This window comes from Zalophus californianus, chromosome X (assembly GCF_009762305.2).
Source record: "Zalophus californianus isolate mZalCal1 chromosome X, mZalCal1.pri.v2, whole genome shotgun sequence".
NCBI classification, from domain to species: Eukaryota; Metazoa; Chordata; class Mammalia; order Carnivora; family Otariidae; genus Zalophus; species Zalophus californianus.
Window position 1 is genome coordinate 5838605 of NC_045612.1, and position 19201 is coordinate 5857805.

Consider the following 19201-nt stretch of genomic DNA (forward strand, 5'->3'; position numbering starts at 1 on the left):
CACAGCTCAGTAGGACATCGTCCAAACCCTACTTGCTGGTATAGCACGTTCTCCTTCACACGAAATTGACTTTCAGCTCTCTTCTAAAGAGGCACTGAAATTATGAATAAATAGTGACATTTGAAAACGTATCATTATTAAGGATGACTTAAATTTGCATAGTATAGGGATTAAAGGGTTGTTGTTGTTTTTTTTCCTTGTGGAATAAGAATGCGTCAATATTTTGGCTTCTTTCCAACCAAAAAAGTGTTAAAAGCGACAAGGGATTTAAAAGCACAGAACACCAAGTAATAGCAGACATTGTTCCAGGATGCCGAGGGCTAGAATCGCTCACATCCAGCCTTAGAAAAGAAAATACAGATGCGAAAGAACAGGACTTGAGGAAATGAGAAGAAAAAACAAAACAAAACAAAACAAAAACAAAACAAAACCAGGGATCTGCAAGATCTTTGTTTTCTTTTTTTAAAGATTTTATTTATTCGAGCGAGAGAGAATGAGAGATAGAGAGCACGAGAGGGAAGAGGGTCAGAGGGAGAAGCAGACTCCCCGCTGAGCAGGGAGCCCGATGCGGGACTCGATCCCGGGACTCCAGGATCATGACCTGAGCCGAAGGCAGTCACTTAACCAACTGAGCCAGCCAGGCGCCCAATCCGCAAGATCTTTACTAAGCCCAAGTTGAGCTCTACTCCTCAGTTGGCCTAGTGCTGATGAGCAATGGAGGGCAAGGGACAGCACGGAGCAGGGGCTCCGAGGAAGGAGAGCATGGCTGAGAACCAGAAAGAGCCTTGGGAAAGCATGGAGAGGAAAAGCTGAGGGAAGAGCTCCAGAACAAGACGCCCTTCCTCACCAAGCAGCACCTCTGACCTCTCCATCACAAACAGTGTAAGGCTCCGTGTTCTCTCTGTATTCCCGGCTTTCCTTTCCAGAGGCTCGATTGGGGTCACTTCAGTCAGCTGAGGGAGGCACTATAGTTACGGGGCGATGAAGAGGTGTGGTAAGGAAAACAAACTTTTTTTTTTTTTTAAGATTTTATTTATTTATTTGACAGAGAGAGATAGCGAGAGAGGGAACACAAGCAGGGGGAGTGGGAGAGGGAGAAGTAAGCTTCCCGCGGAGCAGGGAGCCCGATGTGGGGCTCGATCCCAGGACCCCGGGATCACGACCGGAGCCAAAGGCAGACGCTTAACGACTGAGCCACCCAGGCGCCCGGAAAACAGACTTTTAACACCCGTGACGCGGTGCAGTTGGAAGGGTTAGTCAAAGAGCAAAATCAAAAAGCAACCGCTAGGCAATGGACTGGCAGAGGATTTACAAAGCTTTCTGGCCCCCATACTTCCAGGGAGTATGTGCTGAGGTCAAGACCTCCTGTGGCATCCTGAAAGGGGGAGGACTTCCAGGGGTATCTTCATTTATTCCCAATGGGGTGGGAATGAGACCTGTTCTGGCCTCGGACTGGATACTAGTTCATTTCCGTTCTCTGAAGGAGCGGTCTCTGTGGTCTCTGCGGAGCTGCCTGGGCATATCCGGCACACGAATGTGAAGCTCCCAGCATTCTCTGCAGTTCTCACACAAGGGACTTGAGCTTCCTATGTACCTCATCGTAAATAAAGCTAATTATCCCCATGGTGTTCACTGCATAGGATACAAACCCAAATGGGCACAGTCACAAATGTGGGCCGTAACTTTTTAGCTCGTTGACAAAGCCAGCCACTAAAATAAGCTAAAGCCAGGTCCCATCATTCATTACCAGTTCCATTAAACTCTTCTAAGAGACTCCTAATTTTGAGGCAATCGGAGCCTCAGATAGCCTTAGGTCACAGCCAAGAGCAGCTTGTAAGGCAGATGATCCTGTATGGTGATGGCACTCCACCCCATTAGTATTGTACTTACGAAACCTTATTGACCTAGGATGGAAATACTTACTACCTGTCATCGATCCTTTCATTTCCCTGCAATTATTTACTTCCCAAACAATCCTGCCGACGAACTGCACCCAAATGCAAAGCTAGCCACACCAAAAGATTTTTATCCTAATGAAAAACGTAGGCAAAAACATATGTCATGAAATCACATATAAAGCTACATTTATTAACAAATTCATTTCCTAATAAAATACCATCTGCAAGCTACCCTCAGTTTCCACTTGATATAAATAGGTCTTTTACTGTTTTCAGATGCAGTTCCCAGAAAACTCTTCTAAGCTCAACTGCAGAACACATCAGTCTTTTTTTGGGGGGGGGCTGCCTGGAATGTTAGTAAATTCTGTAAAACTAAGTTTTTAAATGAGTTAGTTTGTTCCAAACACATGCTTCAATTGAAAAGCTGACCTTTTGCAATAAAGTTGGTTAGACTCCTAGAATCCTTATCATTGATACAGAAATTCTAAGAGGCAAGGAAATGTTTCGAGGATGGGCCATAATTAAAATTTCCCCACACTACCCCACAAGCAAACGTGGGCACACGCACACGCTCATTACATTTCAGTAGTAGTTCATGTCTCTCAACTCACAAGTATATTCGTATCTGCTTATTCGTACATCATAGAATGCTGTCTTGTTTTCTGGTCATTCAGCCCCCACTCCCCCCCCACCCCACTCCCAAATGCACTTCACTAACACATGCGTCGGCCTCTCTCACTAAAGCCAGGGACAGAGGGGGGAATACTCACAGAGACCCCGTGATTGCTCTCTGGACAAGCCCTTTTAGCAGTAACTCCAAGGAATAATGCTACCACTCATCAATGATGGCTACTTTGACTGGGGACCCAGAACCCAACGCCTGGACCTCTCGGCGCCAGAGACTGGGGCCGAATTCTCATGCTAAGTGCTTTTTGAAAAGTGCATCAAGATTTGATAGGGTGAATTTCCAGACTTGGTCAGAGTTTCGGCCACATAAACTCCATTAGGTGCAAAGCTCTATAACGCTCCACCCTGTCTATATTTATGCCCGCGTTTTAATCTACACCCTTGTAAGCTCCCGGACAGGCTGTGGGACCTCTCGCTCCCTTTCATCGTATCCTCAGTTTTCCCATTACCCTTGAAGGCAGTATGTTCTCCTGTCTTCAGGGCCCTAAGCTTCTGTCCCACCCCTCTTTCAAATCCTTCCTTGGGACCTAGATTTTCAGATAAGTACTCTCTCCGCTGATCTCTCATCATGACTTTATTGCATTTGACCCATTTTTCGTACAAGGCTCTACCAAAGTCTATTTGTACGATCACCAAAGGCTGCGTGCACACAGGCGGCTCCTTGGATCATCACCTCCAGGGTTGAAGACAGCTCAGACCCTCTTTGGAAATGTACCACTCATTGGTGTGCCAGAGCAATGAGCAAAAAAAAAAAGCATGAAGTCGTTTCTGAATCTGGGTCAGCCATGTTGTGAATGTACAAGAGAGAGAATTACAACAGAGTGAATCTCACTGGGTCCGTGACCTGTCATTCGGCTAACAAGGTATGGACGCAGGCCGAACAGACCTCTTGATGGGCCAGTGCCATTCCCAGACCAGCCTTGAGTGATGGCACTGCCATAGACACCAGCGCAAGAGAAGGGCCAAGAATGACATCCCAGCCTCTCATTATACTCCTCTCTCGAGGCAGGCTTCTGTTTGAATATTAAGCATTACAATCCCATATGAAGTCATCCAATGGAAATTAGGATGAGGATTTCCAAACAACTTGTGCTGGAGAAGAGCAGAGTAAGACAAAGGCAGATGGGGTACCATTCAAGAGATATCATTGAGGATGGATTTTCTAGCATTTGTTTACCTTGGTTCATGTTAGTTGATTAGCACCATGGCTTAGGAAATGTACTCGAGTAATCATTTTTGAACTTCATTCATTTAACAAACATTTATTAAGTATCTACTATGTGCTGGCATTTGCTAGGCGCTCAGGATACAGAGAAGAAGGACACGTTCCTTGCTCTCCAGGAGCTCACAGTCTAACAGAGGAGACAGACACATACACGAGTGACTACAGTACATGAAGTAAGTGCCAGTCAAGGTGTACGTAAGGCGCTAGAGGAGCCCGGAGGAAGCAGTCTGCGGTAAGCCTGGTGGAGTCAGGGAAGCTTTCACGGAGAAAGGGACACTCGAGGAAACTTGAAGGAGGAACAGGACTTCACCAGAAGACAAGGGAGGGTAGGGAAAGAGGTTCTAGGATGAGAGAACGGCAGGCACATAAGCAAGGAAGCGTGATAACGCATGACATGATGGGGAACCACAGGTAGCTCCACGTGGCTGGAACTTCATCTGCATGTGAAGAAATGGTGAAATGGGAAGTCAGAGAAGGAGCATGGAATCAGAGCGAAGAGCTTTGTATGCAGGGCTAAGAAATCTGGACCTTGTCCAGGAAGCAATGAGAAGGCACGGAAGAATCCAAAACAGGGAGTGACATGGCTGGATCTGCCCATTAGGTCAGCCTGGATGGAGGATGGTTTGGCAGAGAGGTGAGACCAGAGGGAGGGAGGGCAGAGAGAAGGGGCCATCATAGGGGCCCATGGGTGCTCCGAAGGTGGGGAGGGTAAAGAGGTGACAGGCTGGAGAGATACTTAGGAGGAAGCTTGACAAGACTTGATGAATGATGATACAAGAAGCAAAACCACCTCAGAGATGAAACGATATGAAAAGCATGCATTCCGAAAATACAACCGACAGCCCTGCTCCTCCCTCCCTTCGTGGTCCCATTGTCCTCCGCAATCACCGCGTCTGCTGAGTACGAGTAACGAATAACGAGTAACGGCGCGAGAGCCAGAGGCACACATGGTCAGACTTCTCTAATTCAGACACCACTAACTTGGAATCTGCAACAATTCACATCGACTATCTGTGCCTCCTATTGAGTAAGAATTTCAACCTACTTTCTTCCTCTGTGTCTTTTCAAGCCTTTAGGCACCAGTAACAGGAATCCAATCTAAAAGCAGTGGCTTCTTCCAATCAAGCGCTGGAGGTGCAGTAGGCAGCCGCTTACATGGTGGTATCTGAGAGGCACCCAATACATGTCCCCCACCCAGGAGCCATAAGGCCTGGGATCCAATCATTAGCGATTCACTCCTTTGGGAGAGGCTTGGGTCCCTCCGACTTCTCTTTTATAAGGCAATGATTCCTGAGATGGGTAGGACATTTAGTCATTCTAAACCCAGTGGGATTGTGGTTGAGCACAATGCCTTTGGCCTTGACAGAAGGGATCAAGGTAGTCAAAGAGGGTTATGGAGGTACCTGTGGAAGACCGTGGTACAGAAGGGAAGACTGAGGGATGCGGAAGATAACGTTAGGATCTTGCCAAGGAATGGCCCCGCAAGCACTCAAGAAACTAAGATTCTTAAAGAACGCCTTCCACTTCCGGAGATACCAGCAAATCACACTTTTACATTCTCGTACCTTAAGGAGCTTCTGTGTTTTATGCTTATGAGATGCTATTTGCTAGTGAAGGCCTATGGTGATTCCCAATCTTTTCCTGGACCTCACACCGCTTATGACCAATTATAATCTCCAGTGTTATTAATCTGTATATATGACTAAAAGTGCACTCTCTGAAACTATTTTATAAGTGCAACTTTTCATTCACTCAGACCGACCTTGTCTGTTGCCATTCCACGTTATGGATATTTAACCGTATTTGTAGAATGGTAATCAGTCAAGTCATAAGCGACAGAAGATCGAGACTCAGACTCTGACCTTGAAGTGTCTCATCTATGGCTCAAGAAGGTAAATAAGAGCTGCTTGTGAATACTTGATTATAAAGGTTAGAGCAGTGAACTAAAAAAAAAAAAAATGAAACAAAACAAAACTTTAAAAATTACTTACTTCACTTGTTTGGAGAATCGTGAACTTTGGCAGTTTAGGCTTTGAACTGGCTGCACTGGGTTTTCCATCCAAGAGTGATCCAAATGACAGATTCCCAAAGCTGTTCTCAAATTCAATGGAAGGTTTCAGGGTCGGAGGGACGTCCGGTGCCTGGTCCTGGCCATCCATGGGTCTGACATACGCAGTTGGCTTTTGCTGCCCCATGTTTGTTTTGCAGTAAAGCCCTGGTGGAAAGTTCTGAACCGAAAGGCCACTGCTGGGAGCTAACAAAGAGGAGGCAACTAGAGGAGACCCAGGAGCTTGCACTGTAAATTCAGATTCTTCTGGTGAGACGGACTGAAAGATTTCCTTGAACGTATCCCCTGCACTGGACTTGAGACTACTGTCTTCTTTTGCAGAAGCGTCTGACCCTTCAACGGCTCCGACCTGGGGCTGTTCAGCTGGGTAGACAAAGAAGTCTTCCAGTCGGGCTGGGGGCTGGTCCTGTGTAGACGGCGGCAGCTTGTTTGGCTGACCACTGGCCTGGCTGGCTGGGACAACACTAGCGTTATGACTATCGCGTGGCCAGTCAGCTTTTGATTTCCTGTTGCTGTGTATGAGAGTGGAATTCAGTATCACGACGGAAGGTGGAGGCATTGGTGCCGAGGGGTGAGTGCTATCCTGGTGAGGTGGGAGCATTCGGTTCTTTTGTTCTGGGAAAAAGCTTGGTTCATTTTTGTTGATGGGAGTCTGGGGCACGGAATTCTTTGGGATCCCCACTAGATGATTCTGATTAGAATGGTTAGTTAGCAAATCCTTCATTTCATCATAGTTTCCCAGCGTGTTCTGGACTCGGTTGGCAAGTGCATCCCCTTTGTTTGTCTAAAATAACAAAAAGATGGGGGTGGGAGGAGAGAGAATGAATAGGTTTGTGTTTCCTAATGTTAATGTTTCAAACAGATGTCCTAAGTAGACTAGCATATAGGGTTCTTTAAAATTCTCATGCTGCCATATAATTTCATACTTTTCGTGTGCTATGTAAGAAAAAAAAAATCAATAACACTATTGAAAGAGCCTCTTGGAATGAGCTGTGTGATTAACGTCTGTGTACTCCCTGGCCTGTCCTTAAACACGCTCACTGGGAGAAAGTTTTAAATTACGTCACGTATGAATTTTATTAGCAAAGTAACTTATTTTAGGTCAGATGAGCTGAGCGGTTACATTCCATATTGTGATGAACAACTTCAGCTTAGTGATCACTGGAATTGTAATGGAACGTTCGACTTATATTTGTTCTTGACAGGTCAGCCCTTTGCGCCACATTATACCATGAAAAAGGCTTAGCCCATTCGATGAGGAAGTCAGTGAAATTGTGCAATCATGAATATATTGGTTTAGAAAAGCTCAACATCTAATTGAGCTAACATGACTAAAGCGAATCTAATTCCTTTTAATCAAAGGACTGTATAAATTACTGGTGTCTGCCCACATATTCTGGGGGCAACTGTGTCTCCATATTGATGATTCATACTTGTTTACTTTGAAATGGGGCAATTGTTCATCAACACTGACTCAAGCTCTCCTGTGTCTTTTCAATGATTTAGAAAAATGTATTCAAGAATTTTAAACTGTTGCTTACGTAAATCAAAACAAAGCCAGATTTCCAAAGTGATGTTGGCAACTAAATCATTCTATGGACAATCAACAGACCAGCTATATACTAATCTTGTTAAAAATGGCTGTGGTTGTTCTTCAAATAATTAAGTTGCTGCATTGGTTTCTGTGATACAGAAAGCACAGCTTTCCTAACTAGAAAATGGCGGATGGCTATATGCTTGGAAATGACTTTGACGAAAGCGCAGCTGTTCATCTTCAAACCTGACTTTTTATTATTCCCTGTACCTGCCAAAGGGGTTCTCAAAACAAGCTGTTGGATTTGAAAGGGCAAAGGACTTTTTTTGTGCTTAAGTTGCACTATTCTGGCCCAAGATGTTGCAATAAGACAAGGCTACTAGCCTCCACGGAGCCATGCAGCACCGGGACCACTGGATGGGGAAGACGCCCAGCCTATGTAGCCTCTAGGTCCCCGGGGGCCACAGGCCTTCTCTCCATGCAGGGGAAGGGGTGACAACTTCCCCACTGACACAGCCTCCACTTGAAGACAGATGTTTAACTTCCCAGATCTCTCACATGCCCTTAACCCAGCCCAAGCTCCTGGCATACACGGGGAGTGTGCCTATCCAAGTCTGGGATCTCAGGCTCGACCTAGGCTGTCTGGCTGTGTGCTGGTCTCTGTATGTGAAGATGGAAGTGTGCAGATGAATGGAGGGTGAAGTGCTGGAAATGGATGAGATCACCCAGAGAAAGAAAATACAGAATGAGAAGATCAGGCTCAGGGGGCAACCCTGGGGAACATCAACCTTTAAGCGACCGAGAGAAGAAGAGGAGCCAGCAAAGGATACCAAGAAGGAGCAACCAGAGAGGGAATCAAACTGGTGACCTTGGTCCCGTTGTTAACATGATCTCCGTGTACTGTATGCAGCATCCAACTCATAGCATGTGTGAAATCATATAAGACATTTCCAAAGAAATGAGGGCAGTGAGGGAAATAGGATTCTAGAGATTACGGAGAAGTATGTTCTATATAGGCTACAAGGGTCCTGTTGGAGGTGGGGAATTTTACAAATCCAATGTCTGTTTCAGCTTTCTTATCCACAAGAACATCTGATATTGCATCACATGCAACCTTGGTGCTAAAGCAGTGATTAAACAGTTAACGTTCCACATAATCCTCAGCTGAATAATCTCTCCATTTTCAGAAGTATATTTGAAAGGCCTATTTAATAGATAGAGATGGGTAGAAATCACTTTTATTCCCCGAAAATCCCTAGGTTTGTCCATTTTAATGGCACAAATTACTCTTCAGCCAAGGCCAGAATAAACTCTGGATAGAGGGGTCTCCTTCAACAGCGGTGTGTGACTAACCATTCGGGTAGCAGCCAAACCCAGTCTCCTTCTTGTTCAGTCCCTTAATTCAAAACAAAGAGATTTCATCATGCTGAGGGCCCAGTAAGAATTTAATGCAAGCTTTAGGGGCACTGGGTGGCTCAGTCGGTTAAGTGTCTGCCTTCGGCCTAGGTCATGTTCCCAGGGTCCTGGGATCGGAGTCCCACATCACAACAGGCTCCCTGCTCAGCGGGGAGCCTGCTTCTCCCTCTCCCTCTGCCTGCCACTCTGCCTACTTGTGATTCCCCCCCCCTTCAAATAAATAAATAAAATCGTAAAATAAGAATTTAATGCAAGCTTTAAATACTTACAGAGTTGTTCTGGCCCCTCAAACAGTTTACCTCTTGGGTCAGATGATGGCCTAATGAACACTAACACCTGGCTATCTTCAAGGATCTGACCCAGTAAGGGGGACGATGACACCATTTCATTTCCCGTTTTAAATGCCTTTGTTTTATACCGTCTCATTTCAGGAATTTGGATGTTGCTTCCTTCCCTCACACAAAGAGCATTCTATAAGAACTTTTCCCTTTTTGCCTTAGCCACCAGGAAGCTCATCAAAGTTCAACTGACTGAACTTCCCTTGAGAGCTTACTGGACTTTCATTGAAAGTTCCTTGAGCTTCCAGTGAAACTGAGCCCTACAGCATCAGAACCTTGCCTTGAGATGTCAAAGAGACCAGGATAATATCTCAAAGTCCTGACAAATAATTCACTCTCTCCAGGTCAAATGTAATCAAGACTCAAGAACCTTATGATTCATTTGCTTGCAAGCAAGCTAGTCACATTCCTGTTCCTGTTCAGCAGTAAATAAAAGGGACGTGCTCATCTTTTCTTCAGTGGAGAGAACCTTAGTTAGGTTTGAATGTCTCTTCATTTATTTCTACTGTTATAATGATCTGGGTTTCCAATGCATGCTAAGATTTTTTTCCCCATCTCTAGGTTTTAAAATATGTTTGAAATTAGGAAAACTTCTAAACTGGCCAATGTCTAAAACTGTGTCTACGTAAATAAAATTAGAGGAAAATTAAAAGTTCTCTGAATACGTCTAGAAAATCAACCTCCTACCATATAGGGTATACTACAGTAATTTCTTTTCCTGCATAAAACTATGAGCTCTTACAGGTCAGAGACCACCTTTTGTTCACCTTTATATCCTCAGGACTGAGCACCGTCAGGTGCATATCAGATACTCAAAAAACTGTTGCTGACATGAATAGAATCCAAATATTAATTCATACCCTACCTATATCAAAACAAAGGCTTTGCAATAGCTTGGAGTAAAAGGTACATAAATAGAAAAGCAAAAGTCAGGCTGACTTGGTTACCATGAGTGAACATTAAATTGAACTCTGAGCTTCCTGGTAGCTAAGGCAAAAAGGAAAAACTCATAGCTTACTGAATTCTCTTTGTCTGATGGAAGGAAGCATATCTTAATTTACTAAATAAGACAAATGGTTGCCAGATACTAAAATGTAAAAAGGAATTCTTCTCATTTGTTCAGTTATAAGAACCTTTGAACATGGGGCACCTGGGTGGTTCAGTCAGTTAAGCATCCGACTCTTGGTTTTGGTTCAGGTCATGATCTCATGGGTCGTGAGCTTGAGCCCCATGTGGGGCTCCTCGCTCAGTGTGGAGTCTCCTTGAGATTGTCTCCTTCTCCCTCTGCCCCTCCCTCTGCCCATCCCCCTGCTCTCTCTCTCTCAAATAAATAAATCTTTTTTAAAAAAGAACCTTTTAACAATAAAACAATTTTTCAGCACCAATGTTACAGAAGATGCAAAGATGTTCTTCATGTGGCTTTTTCTTATGATGACTAAAAAAAGAGCATTACATTAAAGTCTAACTCAGTGAAGGCGTATCTATATGTGGAGTTTGGGGGCTAAGCTAATGGCTCCAGGTGTGGGGTTTTCCTGTGCACAAAAGACACAGGGCCAGAGCTGGCATAACTTGGAGGAATGAAGGGGTGTCAACTCCCTTAGACTAGCTTCCTCACAGAGCAATGGTCTCAGAGGGACTTGTGAGTGGAACTGCACAGCTGACAGTTCAAGGTTGAGTTCACTGGTGACACTTTCTGAGTTGCTGATTGAAGGAAGATCCATATGCTTTGCATAACAGACGTGCTGTGGCTACAAGTAGGAATTACCATGGTCATGCTTAAGACACATACTGGTAAATTCAAAACAGTCACGAGGCAGGGTTAGGCACGGAGGACACACAGACACATAGCCTCAAAAAGTCCACCAGTTAACAATCTCCAAAAAAATTAGCAGCACAGTCCGGATCGCCTGAGTCGCCTCTCTGCCTTTCTACCACCGGAGCTGGGTAACTGTCAGACAGTTTTTAAATTTCTCAAGATGTAGATATGAGAGCCACTGGATAGAAAACCCAATGGGGCCTGAAATGCATTTCTGTACGCCTACACAAGGCACTCTCATGCACCACAGCAACTTCTGATTCACACCGAATGTTCTTTTGCACCCTCCAGAGTCTTAGTAATCCTATTAAGGAGCAAGGTATTCTTGGCAGTCTCGATTGGACATTATAAACATGGCAAAAATGAAACAGCCATTTCAATCAATTATGGGCTTCTTTCAATTGGTCAATTCTTTACTTCCCATTCTAGATAATTGGTTGATTCTTAAAGATAACCTCTGCAGCTCTTACTTTCTAAATAATCACAATTTCTCCATCATCAAGGAAATGCATTTTCCAAGTATTTTCAGGCATAAATTATATGTCCGGTTTGTGGCTCATGACTAACAGCACTCCCTCATTTAAGCTTTTTGCCTCTCATTACTCTAAGAAACACAAAGTTGCCTCAGTTTGCTTCCGGTGCTATCTACAAATCAGTAGTAGGAGTTCATCACCAGACTAATGCGCTAGGAGGCAGTTGTACCATCATATTTCTTTTTAATAAAAAGAAGCAAAATAATTTAAGTTTTGAGGCTCATTTTTTCCCTTTATTTCATTGTGACTAATGTATGTGATTTAGTAATTCCTTTTTTTCCTAATTGTAATATTTTTACAGTTAATCTCTCTAAGCTGTAAGTTGCTATTTCTTTCTTTAATTATAATAACGATAATATCTCGAACTTGTACAGCACGTTCCAGATTTCAAAGCATGGTCTCCCGGCTCATTTGACTTGATCCTTACAACAACCACGTGAGTCAGCAGAGCAGCTCTGATCTCAGTCTGGCTTCTACCTCCCCAACTCAAGTGACCTTGGGTAAGCCACTTAATCCCTCTGTGCCTTGTTTTCCTCATTCTCATACAGTGCAAAGAGCTATAAAATGTCAGTTGCTGTTGTTGCCCTATCATTATTATTATTATTATTATTATTATCAGGGATTATTTCAAATCAAATATTATTATTCACTTCAGAGAGGAGGAAACTATAGGTCAGAAGAATGAAGTTTCTTCACCGAAGTCACACAGGAGGTAGGTCAGCTTATCAAAGGTCTTCTGACTTCCTGCGGGAGGAGAAACAGCTTCCTGTTACAGGTACTGAACCACAGAACTGGGCTCTGGATTCACCACTGGCACGGATACGAAGCTGCAGAGAAGCCACTTCACCTCTCTGAGCCTCAAATTCTTCATGGGCAACATGAGGAAAACGAGCACTCCAGCTGCCGTAAGGACTCAACAGGCACATATAAAGCCCTAGCGTGTGCCTGGCATACAGCAGGCACTTGCTACACACCAGTTCCTCCACCCGCCCAGTCTTTCCACACTAGCCTAGACCAGTCAAACAGCTTCACATTTTTCAAGTGCTTTTGAAGACATCCTTCTCAACACCATAGCACAAAGTCAGATTTGAAAGTTATAAGCAAGAGAAGCAGCCTCACAGAGAAGTTCCCGACATCACCAACCAAATGTAGGGGTGGTCAACATTCTTTCCATTCTGGGAATGGTAGGGGTGATACCCCTACCCTCTGCCTGATACACCCTCGTCATAGCAAGACAGATGACTTCTGAAACCTTCTGGCAATGTTGATCACAGGTTTTTTTAACTGCCTACTCAAAAACACACTGCTGATATCTAAAAATAAATATGCATCTATATTGCAGGCCTTGTTAACAAGAGATGGCATTTACCTTAAAGGTACAAGACCATTAACTCAACATGACTTAAAGTTATAAAGAGGGGATAAACCAAGGGTTCTACACCCCATTCGTGGCAACGAATGGAAAGAAATCAGCCAGGATGATGAGAGATCACCATTTCTTCTAACTGCCAAGAAAGGGCAGTGGGTCTTAGGGACCCATGCTCACTGGCTACTTCACAAACTACCAACACTACTGGATCAGGCCACGTTTTAGGCTTTAGGGTGGCAAGAAGGTTCCTGAAAGTCCTGATCCACCACCAGGAGTTTTGATCCTTAATTAATTTGATAAGCATTCCCACCACAACCCTAAGGAAGGGTTGGGGTATGTCCTTGTCTCTACCAGTGGACCATGGGCAAGCTCTAAAACTCCCACTGCCGCTGGTGTGTCCAGATACTCCAAGGGTGTCCACACCAGTCCAGGTCTAGGGAGCTGATGGAAGTGAACATCAGTTCTAGTATCATGATATGGGGGAGGGGGAAGGAAAGGCAAACTCTCCAGTGATCTCCCAGGGAATCCTGAACACGGACACAGCATAAGATGGCAGCTGGTCATCAAAGCAATGGTGAAAGAAAGAGAATCACTAGGTCATCAACTGTTAGCTTCATTCCTCTCCTATGCAGTCTTGACTGAAGAACAACAGCTCTTCCCCATCAAGAAACATAAAGGCAACTGGCTACTAATCACACAATGAACCTGGCCCTGAGCTGGACAAAAGTTCCCACCTAGCATCTCTGCCTGATGCACCCTTGTCATAGCAAGACAGATGACTTCTGAAACCTTCTGGCAATGTTGATCACAGGTTTTTTTTTTTTTTAACTGCCTACTCAAAAACACACTGCTGATATCTAAAAATAAATATGCATCTATATTGCAGGCCTTGTTAACAAGAGATGGCATTTACCTTAAAGGTACAAGACCATTAACTCAACATGACTTAAAGTTATAAAGAGGGGATAAACCAAGGGTTCTACACCCCATCGTGGTAATAGCATTGAGCACGGAGTAGAGTTTGACCTTTAAGAAAGACTCTTGGCGTAAAGCTCATTTTTCTAACTCATCCAAAGATAAGACGTCAAACTCATCTGGTTATTCCTCTTTCTCAAGAAGGGAGAAGGCATCCACCATCCTTTGACCTCTCTTCCATTTTCTGGAAAAAAATGGAGGCCACAACATCTTGCCATGGCTGGTCACTCTTCACACACTCTTGATTTTGTGCTTGCTCATCTTCTCCGGGATCCTGCCCCACTCATCATCACCTCTTCCTCCGGTCCTTTCACCCTCTCCCTCTTGACTGACATCGGGTTCTTCCCATCAGTCTCCAAACATGTTCACATTTCTCCCATTACGGAAAAAAAAAAAAAAAAAACCCTCTTTCCATATAATTTCTCCCCTCAGGTTCTAACCTATCTTCCTTTCTTCCCCCCTCCAAACAAAAACTTGCTTCTCATTTACTTACAGAGTCCAGGCAGTTCGCTTCCCACAATGAGCACCACCATCAACAAATAAAACATCTCTCCCTAAGGTCATTGATCCCCCCCCCGCCCCCTTAACTACCAAATCCAACAGCCACTTTCCAGTCCTGACCTTTCCTGCCCTCTCGGACACAAGTAACTAACAAAGCCCTCCTCCATAAAACCCTGTATCCCCTTCATTTCTATTAAATGTTTCTCTCCTAGTTCTCTTCCTACCTCTGTGATCATTCACTCCTTTGTCGGTTCCTTTCCTGGCATCTACTTTGCCACCTGCTTAAATGTTGCTGCTCCCCAAGATTCTCTCTTTGTCCTTCTTACTCTGTAATCTGATGGCTTCCACTGCCACCTCCCTGCTCACACCTAACTCTCTCTCTTGAGCACTCTCATTAGCTCCAGATTCCTACACCCAATGCCCACCAGATAGGTCTCTCTTCATATCCCACCGGCATCATCTCAAACCAAATGTGCTCAAAACAGAATTATTTTTTTTTTCTTCGCAAGCCCCAACCCTGTTTCCTCCTGAACAACCTGTTACCGAGACTGCCATCCTCTCGAGTCAAAAATACGGGACTCATTCACCCTTGTCCCACCTTTTCCACAGCCAGTCAGACACCCAGTCTCGTCATGTCAACTTCCTTGCGCTACCTGAAATCCTCCCTGCCATGAACTCCCCTTAGCTAACTACAAAAGCTTCTTTATCTGCCTTCTCGTTTGCCTCACCTCCAACCAACTCACCACATTGCCAACATCATCTTCAAAATTCTTTGTCCTGGCCACGCCCTTACTTGAAAGCTTGCAGTGACGTCTCTTCATGTACAGAATTGTGTCCCAACTCCTTGGCACAAGGTACCAAGCCTCCCCTAACCTCTCCCCTGCCTACCTCTGTGACAGCTGCCCTGCACTCATGCCTTCCGTCACTCGTGATGAGGTCTTACTCCTCTTCGTGCATTCATCTAAGACGTGACTAGCACGTAGTGGGCCTTCAACAAATGTTCGCCAAACTCATCATATCACGTGTTCAAAGGCAGTATGTAAAATTAAGTCAAGTGAGATAGGAGAAATCTTTTTTAAGGACTATACTATTATTGACAAATTGGAAAGTAGTAACTGAGGTGACCTAAACTCTCTCGGTCAGACTTACCAAACTCGGGAGGCACCCGAGTCTCAGTCAAGAGCTGCTCACTTATCATGAACAAGGCAGCAAGACTCTGGTCTCAGTGGTCACCGAGCCAAACAGCTTCCTCTCTACCCCAAAGTGGTATTTGTGCGGATGCTGTCCTTTCCTTTTCCAGAAGTCATTGTCCCCTAATTGGTGCCCTTCTAAAAGCACGACTCTCAGAAATTTCCCTCTATTGTTGTTTTAACTCTTACATCATTTTGTTTCATTATGGAAAATTACACTGCTAGTAAATTTCAGTAAACACCAACCAGCTGCCAGCAATTCCCCAAGACTCTTCCCCCAAGCCCCACCCCGAATAGAAAGTTCAGAGGCAGTCATTGTGAAATCAGTACTTGCAGACAGAGCAGTAGGAGTGTTACTGGAGCTACTAACTAGCTAGAACACCGCCAGGCAATCAACCTGGCTATGCTACCCACCCCCCCCCAACCCGGCTGAGGCAATCTCCTCATCCAGGATGATTAACCACCAGGGAAAAATGATTGGCTTCTCCCTTTCTCCTAGAACAAGGATTTTCAAAGATCACTCAAACCACTCCACACTGCTAACAACCTAACATGGGAAAGGAAAGCAGTGGCCTCGCTTGCAGGGGAGGGCACTGATCGGGAAAGAAACACAGCCACTGACTTTCTGATGAAGTCTTCAGGGGCTGCCTTGCCAACAGCCAAGTCGGGGAAACGCGTCAAGGGGCATCGCTTGCTCCAGAAGTGCTGGGCCGGAGAGAACTCCTTGGAGATAGGAAGTCTCACTAGTCCAGTTGAAATCTGACTGTTCTCCCCAAAGAAGACAGAATTTGTCTCTGAAGACTTCTTCAGAAAGCTGCAATTGCCTCACATACAGTGTATGTATAGATTTCATTTGTCAAAGATATTCTCCTGGAAATGATTTGGGTGCTTTAAAAATAGATTAAATGTTGATTAATGTGTTCAAAAACGTAACAAGCAACCATTTTCCAGAAAGATAAATTACATACATATTCAGCTACCTTGTAGGGCTCCCCAAAAAGATCAAAGCCTGAAGAAAAGAGATCGTCTTCTTGCTGGACTTCTTGATTCCTCCGCTCCCATTCCCTTTTTTTAAGTGCACTACGGTCTTGTTCATAGTGACTGATAGGAAAAGAAAAAGACAAAAGGAGAAAGAGATTAATTAGTCACGTCATTCAGATCTCCCTTGTTATCACTAAGAAGAAAAACAATACAAGCCAAGGCTACCCAAACGGACGGATACACGGAACAGGGAGCGGAGAAACCTTTTCTTGACTCCCAAGGGCTTTAAGATCCTGACCAGTTCTTTGGAATACAGAAGAACAGGGAAAGGTGCTTATTAGAAACCATACTCATGCCCACTTAAATGTTCCAGGATCCTCTTCCCTTGTCCCTGCTTGAGTACCACAGGCAATTACGGGCTCCCCAAAAGCCAGTCCACTGTGCAGAAAAGTACTGAATTCAAGTTGCTTTGTGTTGCCAACTGCTTAGGGCTCAGAATTCACAGATGTCACACAAAGTCCTAAAGGAAAGGAATTAACCAAGATGTCGCAGACCAACTGTAATTCTGTCCTGAGCCCACAGCCAGAGTTAGCCTGTTGTAACAAAATCACAGGAGAGTTTACCGACATTTTTGGAAGTCTACAAAACACCAAACCGCTCATTCGCTCACACTCCTTTTTTTGTGGTGGCGGGCGGGCGGGGGGGAGGGGCGGGGGCTTTGCCCTTCTCATGGTCTGTGTCATGGGAGACTGACAGCCTCTTTAGGAAACTCTTCACAAAGAAAGGTGTCTGGCTTGAATGGCAAACAGCTAACAATGAAAGGTGTCAAAAGCCTCGAATGAGCTCAAGGCACACATGTTTTATAAACGCTGTGTAGCTCTGTGACTCATCGCATTTCAGGCTCTCCCATTGGCGGATCAGTACAGAAGCCTCCAGGCAGTATCGAAGATATACTCTGGACCCTGGGATTTTATAGAATGAAACGCTTCCTGACGAAGAATCAGGCAAGAATGTGTGTATTACCTTATAATCTGTAAGTCTCAAAAGTGGTGGATTTTATTTTGTCCATTGGGTTTTCTTTTCCCCTGCTTTTGATCGAAATCTTAACCTGAAGTGAGCACATATATGCAAGGCAAATTTAAATTATATAAATGTATGTAAAATGCCTAGCAGGTGCTGTACAAATGTTGCTTTCCTTCCCCATGTTAATACTGCCATGTTAAGACTTAATTAGATAATTGGCATGCAAATGAACATAATAGCTAAAGGAATTACAAGAGATACACTGACAGAAGAGTATAGTCGACAGGTTTTGAATACATCCCAGAACTCAATGCCTCTCCTTGGTCGCCTAGTTTACTCATGAGTATCGTAACTTTTAATTTACAAAATAAGAGCCCAGAGCATGAAATATCCATGGCAGCTTAACTAGATATTGATATACATGGAGTGTGAGATGCCACTACACTTAATCATTCCCCTTTCTCCACAGGAATCCTTGAACTGACAGATTCAAAGTGACTTTGATAGCCTTATCTTCTGAATCAACAACACTTCATTTCTCCAATTTAAAAAAAAAAAAAGTGGCAACATTTAAAGGATGTTCAGACGTACGTTATACTTTCATGATACAAACAATGCCAGACACCGAGGAGCTCGCTGGGCCCGGCACGAGGGCGCTCAGCGAATGTTACCACCATCTGGGGAAAACAAAGAAGCTCCAGAGCACTACACAAAGCCCAGACCCCCACATTTGGGCCCCGTCTGGTCCAAAAAGATGCCAAGTCCAGATCCTGGAAGGCAGCCTATCTTTCGGAGCCTCAGACACCATCCACAGGGGTGACACTTGCTCACATCATCTCGCCGGTCGCAGGCTGAGATCAGAACCCCACACAGTTGCTGTGGGTCACAACCTCTTTGTGTTGGAGGCCGACGCGCGACCAAGCAGACACAGTCACATCTTCAGACCATGCACACGGGGCACAAGATTGGGCTTGAGCACCACGCACTGGCCGTGCGTCACCCAAGCCCATCTTCGGTGTGTCCACATGCAAGAAAGAGAAGGGCGTCAGGGGTGGAGATGGACCAACAGGTTAAAGCAATATTTAGTGGGGGCGCCAGGAAGGTTTGTTGCAAAGGAAGACACTTCATTTCTTTGCCTGCCACAGCAGATGAGTCTCCACACAAAAACAAGAGCCCAGCGCTCGTGCTTCTGAGGAATGCAAGCAAGATGTCAGTTCTCTAGCTACCTGTTCATTCGGTGCACCTGACAGCCCGGAATGACAGACCCATGGATCACATTTAATTCTCCCATGAAAAGAACTGAAGTACTTTGGTCTCTTGGCTTTGCAAACTACCTTCCTTCTCCTCCGAGGGGAAGATATAATTAAAACCCTGAAGGAAGAGAAGGAGGGGGAGAAGAAAAGGAAATGTGTTTCAACTTGCATGACACCGCGCGGCCAGCAGCCAGCGTGCTTTGGGCACTTTTGACCTGGGCTTGATTTGTGAGGAGGCTCTTGGCTCCATTTTGCATCAGTTCATTAGCTACCAAATTCCAGACGAAAATGTGAAAGCAGACTGAGTGTGCACATGGGTGTTATCTGTTGCAAGCAAACTGCCTGCTGCATTTTTTAACACATATAACAAAGAACAGTTAATTCTCGTATCTCT

At 44.7% G+C, this 19201-nt stretch overlaps 1 protein-coding gene across 2 annotated transcripts in view; it reads right to left on the minus strand.

The window, feature by feature from the left end:
• The window catches only part of AFF2 (AF4/FMR2 family member 2), a 310627-nt gene extending 293980 nt beyond the window's left edge, over positions 1–16647 (minus strand). For both annotated transcript variants that reach the window (XM_035725812.1, XM_035725811.1), the window contains exons 1-2: positions 16531–16647; positions 5802–6662 (exon numbers count right to left, since the gene is read on the minus strand). In XM_035725812.1, the coding sequence (XP_035581705.1) occupies positions 5802–6602 (801 nt within the window). In that variant the 5' untranslated portion in view covers positions 6603–6662; positions 16531–16647. The remainder of the gene's footprint in view (positions 1–5801; positions 6663–16530) is intronic.
• Between the last annotated feature and the right edge of the window lie 2554 nt (positions 16648–19201).